The sequence below is a fragment of the Hippopotamus amphibius genome, chromosome 7 (genome assembly GCF_030028045.1).
Source record: "Hippopotamus amphibius kiboko isolate mHipAmp2 chromosome 7, mHipAmp2.hap2, whole genome shotgun sequence".
Lineage (NCBI taxonomy): Eukaryota > Metazoa > Chordata > Mammalia > Artiodactyla > Hippopotamidae > Hippopotamus > Hippopotamus amphibius.
The window spans coordinates 69,209,434-69,223,070 of record NC_080192.1 but is presented as its reverse complement, the minus strand read 5'-3'; the positions used below and the strand labels follow the sequence as shown (position 1 = coordinate 69,223,070).

General features: G+C 48.7%; 1 protein-coding gene across 2 annotated transcripts in view; it reads right to left on the bottom strand.

Moving 5' to 3' along the window:
• The window catches only part of TCF7L1 (transcription factor 7 like 1), a 174,563-nt gene that overhangs the window by 18,399 nt on the left and 142,527 nt on the right, over window positions 1-13,637 (bottom strand). For both annotated transcript variants that reach the window (XM_057742110.1, XM_057742111.1), the window contains one exon: window positions 1,979-2,062. In XM_057742110.1, the coding sequence (XP_057598093.1) occupies window positions 1,979-2,062 (84 nt within the window). The remainder of the gene's footprint in view (window positions 1-1,978; window positions 2,063-13,637) is intronic.

Below are 13,637 nucleotides of genomic sequence, written 5' to 3'. Positions count from 1 at the left end.
GGGAGCTACGGATAGAGAACCTTGTTTAGAGTTTAGGGATTACAGATATTTTCATGTCATTTACACTGAGCTAATAAGTGAGAAGGAATAGCTGATTTGTTTAAGGAAAAGAATCTAGAAAGAAAATGGAGCTTAGAGGGCAAAAAACCTTGATAATGTACATTAATACAGTCTCCTGGAGCCAATGAAAGAATTATAGGAAGCAGAGGGTTGAGAAAAAGTCGGGCAAATGACTGTACTTAGATATTAGATGGCAAACGGATCGCGGATGGAGATGGAAGGTCTAGCTCTTGTGTGAAGCTGGGCGGTGAACATTAGAAAGGAAATAAGATAACGTATCGCAGGAGGAGGAGGGCTGGACACAGGCTTTTTATTTTCTTTTTCAGAGCTGGATTGCTCTGTGCAACAGGAAGGATGGATGGGAAACTCAAAGAGTCCACGTGCTGGTTTTAAAGAGAATTCACTTTCTCGAAAATGTAGATGTCGATTTTAGAAGATATGTAGAGAGCATGTGAAGGATACTGGCTGGGGGATGCCACAGGATGGGTGGGGGCCGAGCAAAGATTTGAAACAGTTAAAGAGAGACAGCTGTGCTGGGAGGGGACACGCCAGCTTTGCAGCAGGGGGTGCTGGGATGCCACGTCCTCCACCGTGACTGACCACTAGAGGGCACCTGCACCCCGCACTCGGCGGTCCAGAGCGGTCCTGGAGTCTGGAGGGCAACGGGCAGCACCCTGGCCTGGCCCTGGGGGGCTTGTTCTACAGGCTGCTCAGGACTTGGTGACTGGCCACAGAACCCCTCAGGGCGGCCTGCACCAGACGGCTGGCCCTGCTGCTCGCTGCTCTCGCCTAGAGATTGTAAAACAGCAATCCCCACCTGTCTCCCCAGGGGACGTGGGGAGACAGGGACGTGGGGAGACAGGCACCTGAGAACTGCACATGACATCGCTTTGTGAACTACCAAGGGCTCTGCCACTGTAAGCTGGTCTCATGATTCCTGGAATTCATACGGGCTCACTGTGCCATTACTCATCTCTCTTGTATACCTTCCTTTTCCTCAATAGGCTCTAAGCTTTTAATGAAAAAGGGCTATCAGGATATCTTAAAATGTCCTGAATGAGATGAAATACGATGTCTAGGATTCGCTTGAGAACAACCCAGCGTGGTGGGAGGGGGACTGTGGGTGAAGGGAACCACTGACCTCTTCCCTAGCAGAGTTTTGGAAGCATCATGTATTCCCAGGTGTCCCTGCCTGTACAATGGGTAAGTCACGCCAGCTGGGGTTCCTTCTGACCGTACCATCTGTGCTTCTGAAACCCACTGCACAGGGGACAACACCAGTCAGCCTGTGGGGCACGTGGGTCGCCCCAAGCTCTTAAGAAAGTCCAGGAAAGGGGGATGGAGGCAGGGTCCCGGCTGGGAACATCTACCCTATTGACTTCAGTCTGTTTCAAGCCCAGAGGTGAGGAGGCCCGTCAGATCCTACTGCCCCTCCTCCCAGCAACTGCCAGGGCTTCCTCTGCGGCTGTGTTGCCGCCGACCTTGGCAGAAAGGCCTCGGCTGCCCCTTGGGATTTCTGTGTGTATGTTTTAATTAATTCTTTTCTAGAACATCCTGTACAGAAGAGCTCCCTCAACTGTTGCCGTGCAGCTCCGAGGGGGACACGGTGGCTGGTGACTGAGCGCCAGGGGGAGAGAAAGGAGAGCGCGGCTGCCCAGGTGGAGGGGCGGCAGGGGAGAGCGGGGTCACCAGCCAGGGACAGGGCTGGCCGATCACACCAACATCCCGGCTGGTGTGTGCGTGTGCCGAGGCGGCAGTGGTGCGAGCGGGCACAGGCAACACCGTGATGGCTGAGCCCCTGACCGTTCGGTTCACATGCTTGCGGCGATACTGCTAGAGCTTCGGGAAGGTGGAAGCAGTGACATGGGACGAGTCAGCAAGAGTGTCCTTTCCACGCTTTAAAGAGAAACAGACTTACCAAGTGTGCTGGGGATGGTGACCTTGTATCCTTGACCGTGGCGCTGGCGGGGACATCGAGGAGAGGCCATTTCATCTGCAGGTACTGCACAGGGGACAGAAAACAATGCAGCTGGTGAGAAGGGGCCTCGTGAGCGCTCCAAGTGAGCAGGGAGGCGCTCTGCGGAGGTGGGCCGGGGAACCGCGGCTCAGTTTACCTGCACACTCCTTTCTGGGTACCTGCACACTCCTTTCTGGGTCAGTGTCCAGAGATCAGAACAGAGTGGAGGGGGCTTCCCTGGAGGTGCAGTGGTTAAGAATCTGCCTCCCAATGCAGCGGACACGGGTTCGATCCCTGCTCCGGAAAGATCCCACATGCCGCGGTGCAACTAAGCCCGTGTACCACAACTACTGAGCCCGTATGCCACAACTACTGAAGCCTGCGTGCCTAGAGCCTCTGCTTTGCAACAAGAGAAGCCACCACAATGAGAAGCCCGTGCGCTGCAATGAAGAGTAGCCCCTGCTCTCCGCAACTAGAGAAAGCCCGTGCACAGCAACGAAGACCCAATGCAGCCAATAAATAAAAAATAAAATAAATTAAAAAAAAAAAAGAGCACAGTGGAGTGTACACTGACAACTACTACCATCACCAGCCCCTCCATCATTTTGGGGTAAACACACAACAGCACAACTGACCAAAGTATTCAAAGACCCTATTGGTGAGTGTCTTTAGTCATGGGACAAGCAAGGCTCATTGAGGGACCCAGGGCTCCCAGATGGTGATCCTGCCTGTTCATTTCCATCTCTTACAGCGCCACACACAACGTTCCCCAGGAAATAGCCTTTCCAGAACTATCTGGTGAATGAATGAATAAAAACCATCTGCCTGACACTTTCAGGGTCACGGGTAATATCTGTCCATATTCAAGGATGCAGATGTTTACTTCGTTGTAGTGTTTCTCGATGTTTTTTTTCTTCTTCTAAGAACTTTTATTGAGATATAACTGACATACAATAAACTTCATATATTTAAAGTGTACAATTTGATTTTTTTTCTTATTAGTAATGTACATACGGCAATCCCAATCTCCCAATTCATCCCACCCCAATATTTCTTGAAGCTGAAAAGATTTTCCAGTACTCTACCCTTTCCCATGTATTCCTGCAAAAAACCCAAACCAAACAATAAATCCCCAATACACACACACACACACACACACACACACACATACACACACACACACTGTTTAAACGAGAAGACTCTCCTCAACTCCAGCATGGCAGTCTTGGGCAAGAGGCTGGGAGAGAGTGGGTGGACAGGCAGTGAGGGGCTCTGGAGTCCAGTGTTCATGGGTTCAGGTTCTCATGTTGCCTATTATGCTGTGTGACACTGGGTAAGTGTCTTAACAACTCTGAGCCTCAGTTTCTTCATCCATAAAGCAAGGCTATTATCACTAACTTTACAGGTTGTTAGAAGGATTAAGGACAATGTCAAGTATTGAACACAGTGCTGGGCACGTGGAAGACACTGGTGAATAGCAGCTATTATTTTCATAAGTAAACCATTAGCCTTCACCGGGAGTAAAACACACACATTGTCTTAGTGTCAACACTGATATGGTGCTTCTGGGCAGTGAACCAGCCATGCAGCCTCTTTGCAGAATTATTTTTTTAATTAATTAATTAATTAATTGGCTGTGTTGGGTCTTCATTGCTGCACATGGGCTTTCTCTAGTTGCAGTGAGCGAGGGCTACTGTTCATTGTGGTGTGCGGGCTCCTCATTGCAGTGGCTTCTCTTGTTGTGAAGCATGGGCTCTAGAGCGCAGGCTCAGTAGTTGTGGCGCATGGGCTTAGTTGCTCCTTGGCATGTGGGATCTTCCCGGCCCAGGGGTCGAACCCATGTCCCCTGCATTGGCAGGCAGATTCTTAACTACTATGCCACCTAGAAAGTCCCACTTTGCAGAATTCTTGAAGTTACTTTGAAAATTCGAGCTCTAATAGGAAGTGGTGGTTCCAGGAAGAGTTTCACATGGAGACAGAAAGAGGCCTTTGAATCATCGCTTGCTCTGGTCATTCAATTTCAGGGTGGGGGAGGGGCAAATGAAATCATGATTTGGCTTTCAGCTCTGAGCACAGGATCAGGAAAGGAGGATGGGCAATGGCCCTGTGCTCTCCATCAACCACAAAAACTGACTGAGAGGGCAGGGGCTGGGCACCCAAAAGGTATCCACAGGCAAGAATAACCCAAGGACACATGTGACAAAGGCCAGCGAGTGGCACAGACAGCAGCCGGGATGGGCCAGGCAGGTCCGGCCGTGGGAGGTGGGAATGAATGGGGGCCCCGTGAATAAGGACGCTTCCACTCTGGGCCTTTTGGTACCCTGACCCCCCCCAAGTGTCCTCTCTGTCCCTGTCCTCTGCTGATCCTTTCTGCTTCCTTCCTTCACACCCCCAACTCACCCATTTCCCTTCCCAGAGCCTACACTTCCTAGATCAACTAACTGAGATTTCAATGCCTTTTGTGGCTTCCCCGGTGATACAGTGGTTAAAAATCCGCCTGCCAATGCAGGGGACACGGGTTCGATCCCTGAGCAGGGAAGATCCCACATACCGTGGAGCAACTAAGCCCGTGTGCCACAACTACTGAGCCTGTGTGCTGCAACTACTGAAGCCCATGCACCAAAACAAGAGAAGCCACCACACTGAGAAGCCTATGCCCAGAAACGGAGAGTAGCCCCTGCTCACTGCAACTAGAGAAAGCCCGTGCGCAGCAACGAAGACCCAACACAGCCAATAAATAAAAAAGTAAATTTATTTTAAAAATGCCTTTAGCAAGTTAATAGCACTGGACAAACGTTGGTGTCGTGAGTCAAAACTCATTCCCTCAGTGAATAATAACATTTGCGCCACCCTGGCAGTTTTGAAAGCAGACTTACACACGTAAGTAAACCAGTTTAATCTCCACAGCAACTCTGCGATGACAAGTCGGGGTGACTGGTCCAATTTTCAGACGAACTAATGCAGGTAAATTTAGGGTAAATGACCTGCCCACGTTACTAGGAGCTGGAGCTAAATCTCTTGACTTCAAATCCCATGCTCTTCACCACCATGAGTCATCACACCATCTTCTTGAACATTCCACTGCCCTCCACAGCCTCTTCTTTGCTCTGACGGGTTTTTCTCTCTCCTTTTCTGTCTCGCACAGGGCTGGCCACCCAGAAGCTGAATGAATACATACAAGGCAATGTTTTCCTGTAGGGACACTTGAGGTGGCCGGAGCTTACCCCTGCATGCTAACCATCACATTCGTTTCTCTACAACCACAAACGTCAGGTGCTAAAGAAAAGTGTCCCAAATTTACCCCCTGCTGCGTGAAACACGAAAGAAATGTTCCTAAAACCTGTCCACTCTACCAGCATCTGCTTCCCTATTTAGAGTCACAAAGATCCACCCTGAACACTCTCCACTCTTGGTGCTTGCTGGGGATGTTCTTAGCCCATGTCGGGGTGGCCCAGAGGAATCGATCTGAATCCTAGCTGGGACAGTGCTGGGAGTTTTGGTTCTTTAAGACTATCTGCTGACCTTATGGGCTGTTAGACATAGCAGGCTTGTAGGATTCTTGCACAGAGTTTCTCAACGGTGGCACTATTGACATTTTTGGGCTAGAGAATTCTTTGTTGTGGGGCTGCCCTGTGCATTTTAAGATGTTTAGCAGCATCCCTGGCTTCTACCTACTAAATGCCAGGAGCCCCCACTCTCCTGCCCAGTTTTGATAACCAAAAATGTCTCCAGACTTTGCTAACTATCTCCTGGAGGGGCAAAACTGTCCCTCAGGGAGAACCACTGCTCTAGTGGTTGAGGAGCTGGTACCCACTATACTATGAGATGTGTGACGGTTCACATGCCTTGGTACTGGGGCAATCAATGTACAAACATACACATAAACACATGCACATACGCATAAAAAGAGTTAGTAGTAGTAGCTACTGTTTATGATTGTCTATCATGTGCTTGCTTGTTATGTACTTACAATGATGTCTGCGCTTCTGGTGGGAGGAAATCACAGTAGCCTCTTCTCCCCTTAGGGTCCACTGTTTTTTTAAAAATTGAGTACAGTTGATTTACAATGTTAATTTCTGGTGTACAGCAGAGTGACTTAGTTATACATAGATATGTGTGTGTGCGTGTGTATATTTCTTTTTCATTATAGGTTATTACAAGATGAATATAGTTCCCTGTGCTATACAGTAGGCCCTTATTTACCTATTTTATATATGGTAGTTTGTATCTGCTAATCCCAGACTCCTAATTTAGCCCTGTCCCACCCCCTTCCCCTTTGGTAACCATAAATTTGCCTTCTATCTCTGAGTCTGTTTCTGTTTTGTAAATTAGTTCATTTGTATCATATTTCAGATTTCCACATGTAAGTGATATCATATGACATTTATATTTCTGTCTGACTTACTTCACTTAGTATGATAATCTCTAGGTCCATCCATGTTGCTGCAAATGGCATTATCTCATTCTTTTTTATGGCTAATAGTCCATTGTATATATGTATCACATTTATCCATTCAGCTGTCGATGGACCTTTAGGCTGCTTCCATGTCTTGGCTATCGTAAACAGTGCTGCTACGAACATAGGCGTGCACGTATCTCTTCAAATTATAGCTTTCTCCAGATACATGCCCAGGAGTGGGATTGCTGGATCATATGGTAACTCTATTTTCAGCTTTTTAAGGAAACTCTATACTGTTTTCCATAGCGGCTGTGCCCATTTACATTCCCACCAACAGCGTAGCAGGGTTCCCTTTTCTCCATATAGTGTCCACTCTCACTCACTAATTTTACAAGACCAGTGCTCTCACCCCTGAGCTATGGAGCCAACTGCTCACTCACTAATTTTAACTGAAACCCGGCACTTCGGAGGGTGGGTGACAACCTTTAGCCCTGTGCACCGCTGACGTCTGGCTGCTCACAGATACATAGGACAGATGTGGGGAGGTGGTTCTGGAAATAGTGTGCATCTTCCCAGGACCCTTCCTGCTCCAGCCAATCACGGGGGCTGGGGGTGTGTGGGGGGCACACAGGTGTGCCTGTGTTCAGAGAGGGCTTCCTTCCGCGAGGTAGGGAAATGGAGGCTTGTCTCTCCCCCCTTTCCACTTCTCTGCTTTTTTAAAAAGATTCTGAAACAAGTGGTGGGGGTGGGGTAGACGGTGGGAAACCTATAAGAGTTGGAGTCCCTGCAGCTTAGTCACGGGATGCCTCTGGACTGTAAGTCTGAGGAAAGGAGCATTCTAAAGGGCCAGGACCATGAATTGGGGCAGAAGGAGCCAGCAACACCCCCTGTAACCCTCCCCAGCCTCATCCCCAGAAATCTGGAGGTGCTTGTGCCATTCTGAATTCCTAGGTCAGGCTCAGACCAATGTTCAGCAGAAGTAAGTCTCTCTTGGCGGGAATTCTCATGTGCGGCCAGCCCCACAGGGTTAATCACTCATTGGTGAGGAGCGTGCTTGGGGATGAAGAGATGTGTGGCTGAGCCTAGGTTCTCTGCACAGTAATGGCATGTGGGTAAATTAAAACTGCTGGTTTCTCCAAGCCCAGGCTAGACTCCATCCAACTGGCCACCACTGGCTCCCAACCTGTGTATCACGGCCAGATGTCAGCACGTCCCTCCGGGGGGATGCTCACCGGGATGGAATGCGTGGGACTCACGTGGCATTCGTGCATCGATGGCTAAGCAACAGCAACAGCCACCACTTATGGGATAAGCGCTCTCTTCTGAGTCTCAAAAAACAGAAGGAAAAACTAAAACCCGAGTGGTGAGGACTAACTCTCGAGGAACAAACGCTACTTAACGTGCTGCTGTGTGAGGTGACTCTCTGAGACAGGCCAGACAGGCAGTGTCCCAATCTTATCGAATCTCGGAAACTCTAGATGTATAGATTTTCTCACACTGAAGCACCCTTGCATTCCCCAGGTAAACCCTATGTGGTCACAGTGGCTTGTTCGATCTTGCATATATTGTGGAATGCTAAACATGAGTGTTCTAAGATTCTTACTCCTACATTCCTAAGTAAGAGTAACCAAGTTTTCTTTTCTTTCCTCTTCTTTTTTTTTTTTTGGTGATGTCTTCATCAAATGATACTATCAGTGTTATTTTGGCTTTATTACTTATAAGGGGTATGGCTGCTCTTTTTCTTAATGTTCTGGGTCCCTTTCGACATCTTGGGCTCCTCCCCAGCACTCTCCTTGGGGAGATCCCTTGGCCAGGTGGGCTGTTTCTGCTCACCTCGGGCCTAGGGAAGGGTCCCTCTGCAGGGTCTCTCACTAGAGAGCCGGAGCCCTCTTCCTGGAGGGAGGTGGAACACTGGGCCCTCGGAATCCTGCTCAGCTTGGAGGCTGTGCAGCAGATTAATTGCAGCTGTGCCCTGGAATTTCCCCAACATACAAATCTTCATGATGTAAAACAGCTGGGAGGAAATCCCAGCATGCCCTGTCCAGAGGCAGAACTGCCAATGAGCTATGGAGATTAACCCTCAACCTCCCAGAAAATAGGGACGGCCCCTCCCCCAGCCAGTCCCCCTGTTCCCAGCTTGCTTTGGTGAGGACAGGACTCTCCAGACTCTTGGGAATGCCCACATTCTCCCCATTCACTTGTTCTCACAGAAAACCCTTTAAGCAGGGACCAGGCAAAAGAGGAAGCAAAGCCTCATGTTACAGACTCAGGGCGGTGTTCCCAGAGGGGGGCGCCCTCCAGCTAGGAGCCTGGAAACAAGGCAGCTCCAAAAGCTTCCCAGGTGAGAACACCCCACTGCACAAAACCCCTTCTGCTTCTCCTTCATGGGAGGACCGGCCTGGTGCACAAAGAAAGGGCCCCTTTCTCTACCTTTCCTGTCTCACAGTTTTTGTGCTTCAGAGCCGATGCTTACCATGTTAGGTGACCAGGCTTTCCTGCCTCTCCAGTCCCCAATGCTGAATGGAGATTCTGGGACCCCAGAACTGGGGCCCCATGAACAGAGAAAAGGCCCTCCCAGGACCCCCTTCTGGAAGATCATATGGTGTGACAGCCACCCAGAAGCACAGGCTAGAAACCCAACCCCACAGGCAGACGGCTGTCCACCCCACGGTGAAGAGGACATTGTGCAAAATGCTCTCCACTTCCTTTTAAAGGTGATTGTTCACATCAAGAATTGTATTATAGGGACTTCCCTGGTGATGCAGGGGTTAAGAATCCACCTGCCAATGCAGGGGACACAGGTTCGAGCCCTGGTCCGGGAAGATCCCACATGACGCAGAGCAACAAAGCCCATGCGCCACATCTACTGAGCCCACACGCCGCAACTTTGAAGTCCACGTGCCTATAGCCCGTGCTCTGCAACAACAGAGGCCACTGCAATGAGAAGCCCACACACCGCAATGAAGAGTAATCCCTGCTCTGAGCAACTAGAGAAAGCCCATGCAGCAACAAAGACCCAGCACAGCCAATAAATAAATAAATATACAAATTTATTTAAAAATTGTATGATAAATGAAAAATGTGAACAATTTATCAGTTTTTCCTTACTTTCCATTCTGTCACAATTGGGGGTGAAATCGTTCTTCGGGACTATTGCATTGGTTTCCCAGACCCTACAAGAGTTCAGACGTCTAAAAACCAACCTACCAGATCTCTTCCCTGCTGAAAATTCTTCCCCGGTTGGTTGCTGGGTCAGGGGATGTTCACCAGCAATTTAGGACCAACCTATGCTTCTGGTTCCAAACCCTCACCACTCCCACACCCCCCACACCAGCTGCACTCAAGTTCTTTTTTTTTTTTTAAAGCTCTTTATTGGAATATAATTGCTTTACACTGTTGTGCCAGTTTTTGAGGTACACCAAAGTCAATCAGCTGTACTTAGACATATATCCCCATATTCCCTCCCTCCCGTGACGCCCTCCCACCCTCCCTATCCCAGCCCTCTAGGTCATTACCCATCATCGAGTTGATCTCCCTATGTTATGCAGCAGCTTCCCACTAGCTATCTATTTTACATTTGGTAGTGTATATTTGTCAATGCTACCCTCTCACTTCGTCCCAGCTTCCCCTTTGCCCCCCCCCGCCAACCCCGAGTCCTCAAGTCCATTCTCTATATCGGCATCTTTATTCCTGCCCTGTCACTGGGTTCATCTGTATCATTTTTTTAGATTCCATATATATGCATTAGCATACAGTATTTGCTTTTCTCTTTCTGGCTTACTTCACTCTGTATGATAGACTCTAGGTCTATCCACCTCATTACATATAGCTCAATTTCATTCCTTCTTATGGCTGAGTAATATTCCATTGTATGTATATGCCACATCTTCTTTATCCATTCATCTATTGATGGGCATTTAGGTTGCTTCCATGTCCTGGCTGTTGTAAATAGTGCTGTAATGAACATTATGGTACATGTTTCTTTTTGGATTATGGTTTTCTCTGGGTATATGCCCAGGAATGGGATTACTGGATCATATGGTAGTTCCATTTTTAGTTCTTTAAGGAACTTCCAAACTGTTTTCCATAGTGGCTGTACCAACTTACATTCCCACAAACAGTGCAGAAGGGTTCCCTTTTCTAGACATCCTCCCCAGCATTCACTGTTTCTAGATTTTTTGATGATGGCCATTCTGACCAGTGTGAGGTGATACCTCACTGTGGCTTTGCCTTGCATTTCTCTGATGATTAGTGATGCTGAGCATCTTTTCATGCGTTTGTTGGCCATCTGACGTGCACTCAAGTTCTTAACGTGCTCTGGGTGTGCTGTATTGCTTGACTGGTCCTTGGCCTGGTGTATCCTTTACTCACAGGCAACTCTATCCCCTTCTTCAAAACCTGGCACCAAGGTCGCCTTCCCCGACAAGGCTTCTCCAGCTGCCCACAGGGCCGCTCACTCTCCTCTGCGGGCCCCAGCCATGCTCGGTGTTCCTGTGGCACTCAGTATGATGCTGTTGTTATCCATTTGCAAATTCTGCCTGTCCTTTGGACTGTCAGCTCCTCAAGGGTCACATCCGCACCCTCAACGCCTTGCCCAGAAGCCAGACCCTGCCCCACCTTGAGCTTAAGCATGTTATCAATCTTATAAGCCTCAGTTTCCACATCCGTAACGAGGGTCATCCAGCTTCTTCCTGCTTCCTTTAGAGACATAAGATACACATAACGGAGCCCCTTTCACTCTTGAGCGATTGGTTCTCACTTCAATTGGCTTAGTATTGCCAAGAATTTGTACATGCAGCCTGGAGGCTCTGATACCAACACCGCCTGCTCCTGGAGGCCTCTCAAAGTCCTCTGTCTTCCATCAAAATGGACATAAGTTGATCTAAATTTGAAAACATACCAAAAATTGAGTAATGAACTCATTAGTGAGGAGACAGAAGAGCGTTCCCAAGTGGGAAAAAACGTTTAGTTTTCAGAAGTCGCTGAAGAAGATAAAACGAAAACATTAGAAGAACTGATTCCCAAACACAATGGATTAGACACCGTTCCAGGTGCAAAAGTATCAAAAACAAGGTTTTCACTCATATCCCTTATTTCCTGAAGATGAGTAGTTTCTGCTTTTGCTTAGTTTTCTGAATGGCACTAAACCCCAAATACAATCACCTTTCTTGCTTTGCTCAAGTATAGAAGGCTGGGTTCGTTCTTGAGGTTTTGTTGATAGGTGAGTTGTTACAAATAGATCCAATTAATAAATCCATAAAGCTGTTTAATAAGTGACTTTTCAATTTAATATAACAGACACAATTCTCCTTGGAAAAGTTATTTAGAGCCACATTTTGGTAGTGTTTTAAACCAATGAAGTGACTTTCGTCTCTCTAGCACCTGTCACAGCAACTTACTGAACAAATATTTTTGGAGGCTCTCTGTTCACTGGCAGCAGAGGGGCTCCTAGAATATTCCATGACTGAAGAGTAAACTCAAAAATAAAAGTGGGCTGGGGACTTCCTTGCTCGTCCAGTGGTTAAGACTCCACACTTACTACAGGGGGCGTGGGTTCAATCCCTGGTCAGGGAACTAAGATCCCACATGCCACGCGGCACGGCTGAAAAAAAGAGTGGGCTGGTTGGGTTTTTTCCCCAGAAACACCCATGTCCTCCCCTTCTCCCCCAGTAATTCCCCTTCTTTGCTGGATGGCCTCAAACTATTCTCTTTCCCTCCCAATTCAGAGAATCTGGCTATTTTATCTAACAGATTTGATGAAAGGGTTGTTTTTAAAATTGGCTCCCCCCAGAGTCCAATTTCTAGTGGTGGAAGACAGAGTACAGGAGGCTAGAGGACAGGGTTCCAGGCTCTTCCTAACCTCTCTGCACTAGATCATCTCACCTTTAAAATGGGGCTATTTTACTTTATCAGCCTGAAGGCCGGGACCCGGACCAGACGGCCTCCGATGGAAGAAAAATCAAATGCAGTTGTTTGTCTAAAGCACAGTGGTGCCTGGGAGTGGAGCCTGGGTTGAAGTGCTCAATGGATACAGAACCAGGAGTCCTAGCTGATCCCCACTTCTGAGCTGTGTACCTGAGGATGTTACCTGACCTTTCAGAGCCTCCGCTTTCTCACCGGTAACATGGGAACAAAGGGTTTTTTATCTAGAGGGGCGATCACTCCGGAGAGGACCAAGGGCTGGGCACATGGCAAGCTCTTGGGAAATGTGTGTTTAGTTATGAAAGCTTAGTTATTTTTGCTCAGTGAGTATTACCTGCACTTTTCCCAGGGACAGCTAATGAACAGGGTTTGGCCCCTCACTCATCTCTGGGTGCTTCGTGGGGAGAGGTCTTGCATGGGTAAATGTTTAACAACTGGCTCTCTAAGCAAAAGCAAAAGATGAGCCCTGCTTTGCAGCATTTGCTGGTATTATGATGTAAATCTTCCCACCGTGGCTGACTGCAAGGCCTCATGGTTGATTCCTGATGACACTGTTGAGAAGAGATGCTTATAAATGGCTGGGGTAACACCACTGCCTGTGGGTGGGAGCTGAGGGGGTCTCCGATCTGCTCCAATTTGCTGGGGCTGCTGGCTGTGTTCACAGATGGCTGGAGGCTGACACGCGTGGTCCTTGGCTGAAGCGGTCTTGAGGGAGAGCTGGACACTTTGTTGGGCACGTCTTCCTGGCCACTGTGTGCTCCTTTCAGAAGGAGGAGGCAGGGACTTCCCTCGTGGTCCAGTGGTTAAGACTCCATGTTTCCAGTGCAGGGGACACAGGTGTGATCCCTGGTTGGGGAAGTAAAATCCCACACGCTGCGTGGTATGGCCAAAAACAAACCAAAAAAAAACAGGTGCAGGGGAACTCTGTCTCCAGAGCTCCGGAAACAGCCACTCTGTGGTAAAGGGACCTCTGAGGCAGAGATCTGGGCTTTCCAAAAAAGTCAAACAAAGTGCTTTCGGGTCCTCATTTTCCCAGCCTGGAGCTACAGGCCTCCTGAGTCCTATGTAACCTTTAGTAGTGGCTTTGACCTTGGGTCTGCTGGGCCAAGGCAGTTTCTGTGCTCACTGCCCCACAATGGACACACCCCAGAGACGCTTCTTCACAGGAACTGGCCTTGGATACCGGGCCCTCCTTTCCCTGGGCGGAGCCCTGCCTGACTCCTCCTCCTTTCCCCTCTGGCTCGCGGCCACATCTGGAGTACACGGACAGCACACCCCTGCCGTCAGGTACGATCATCT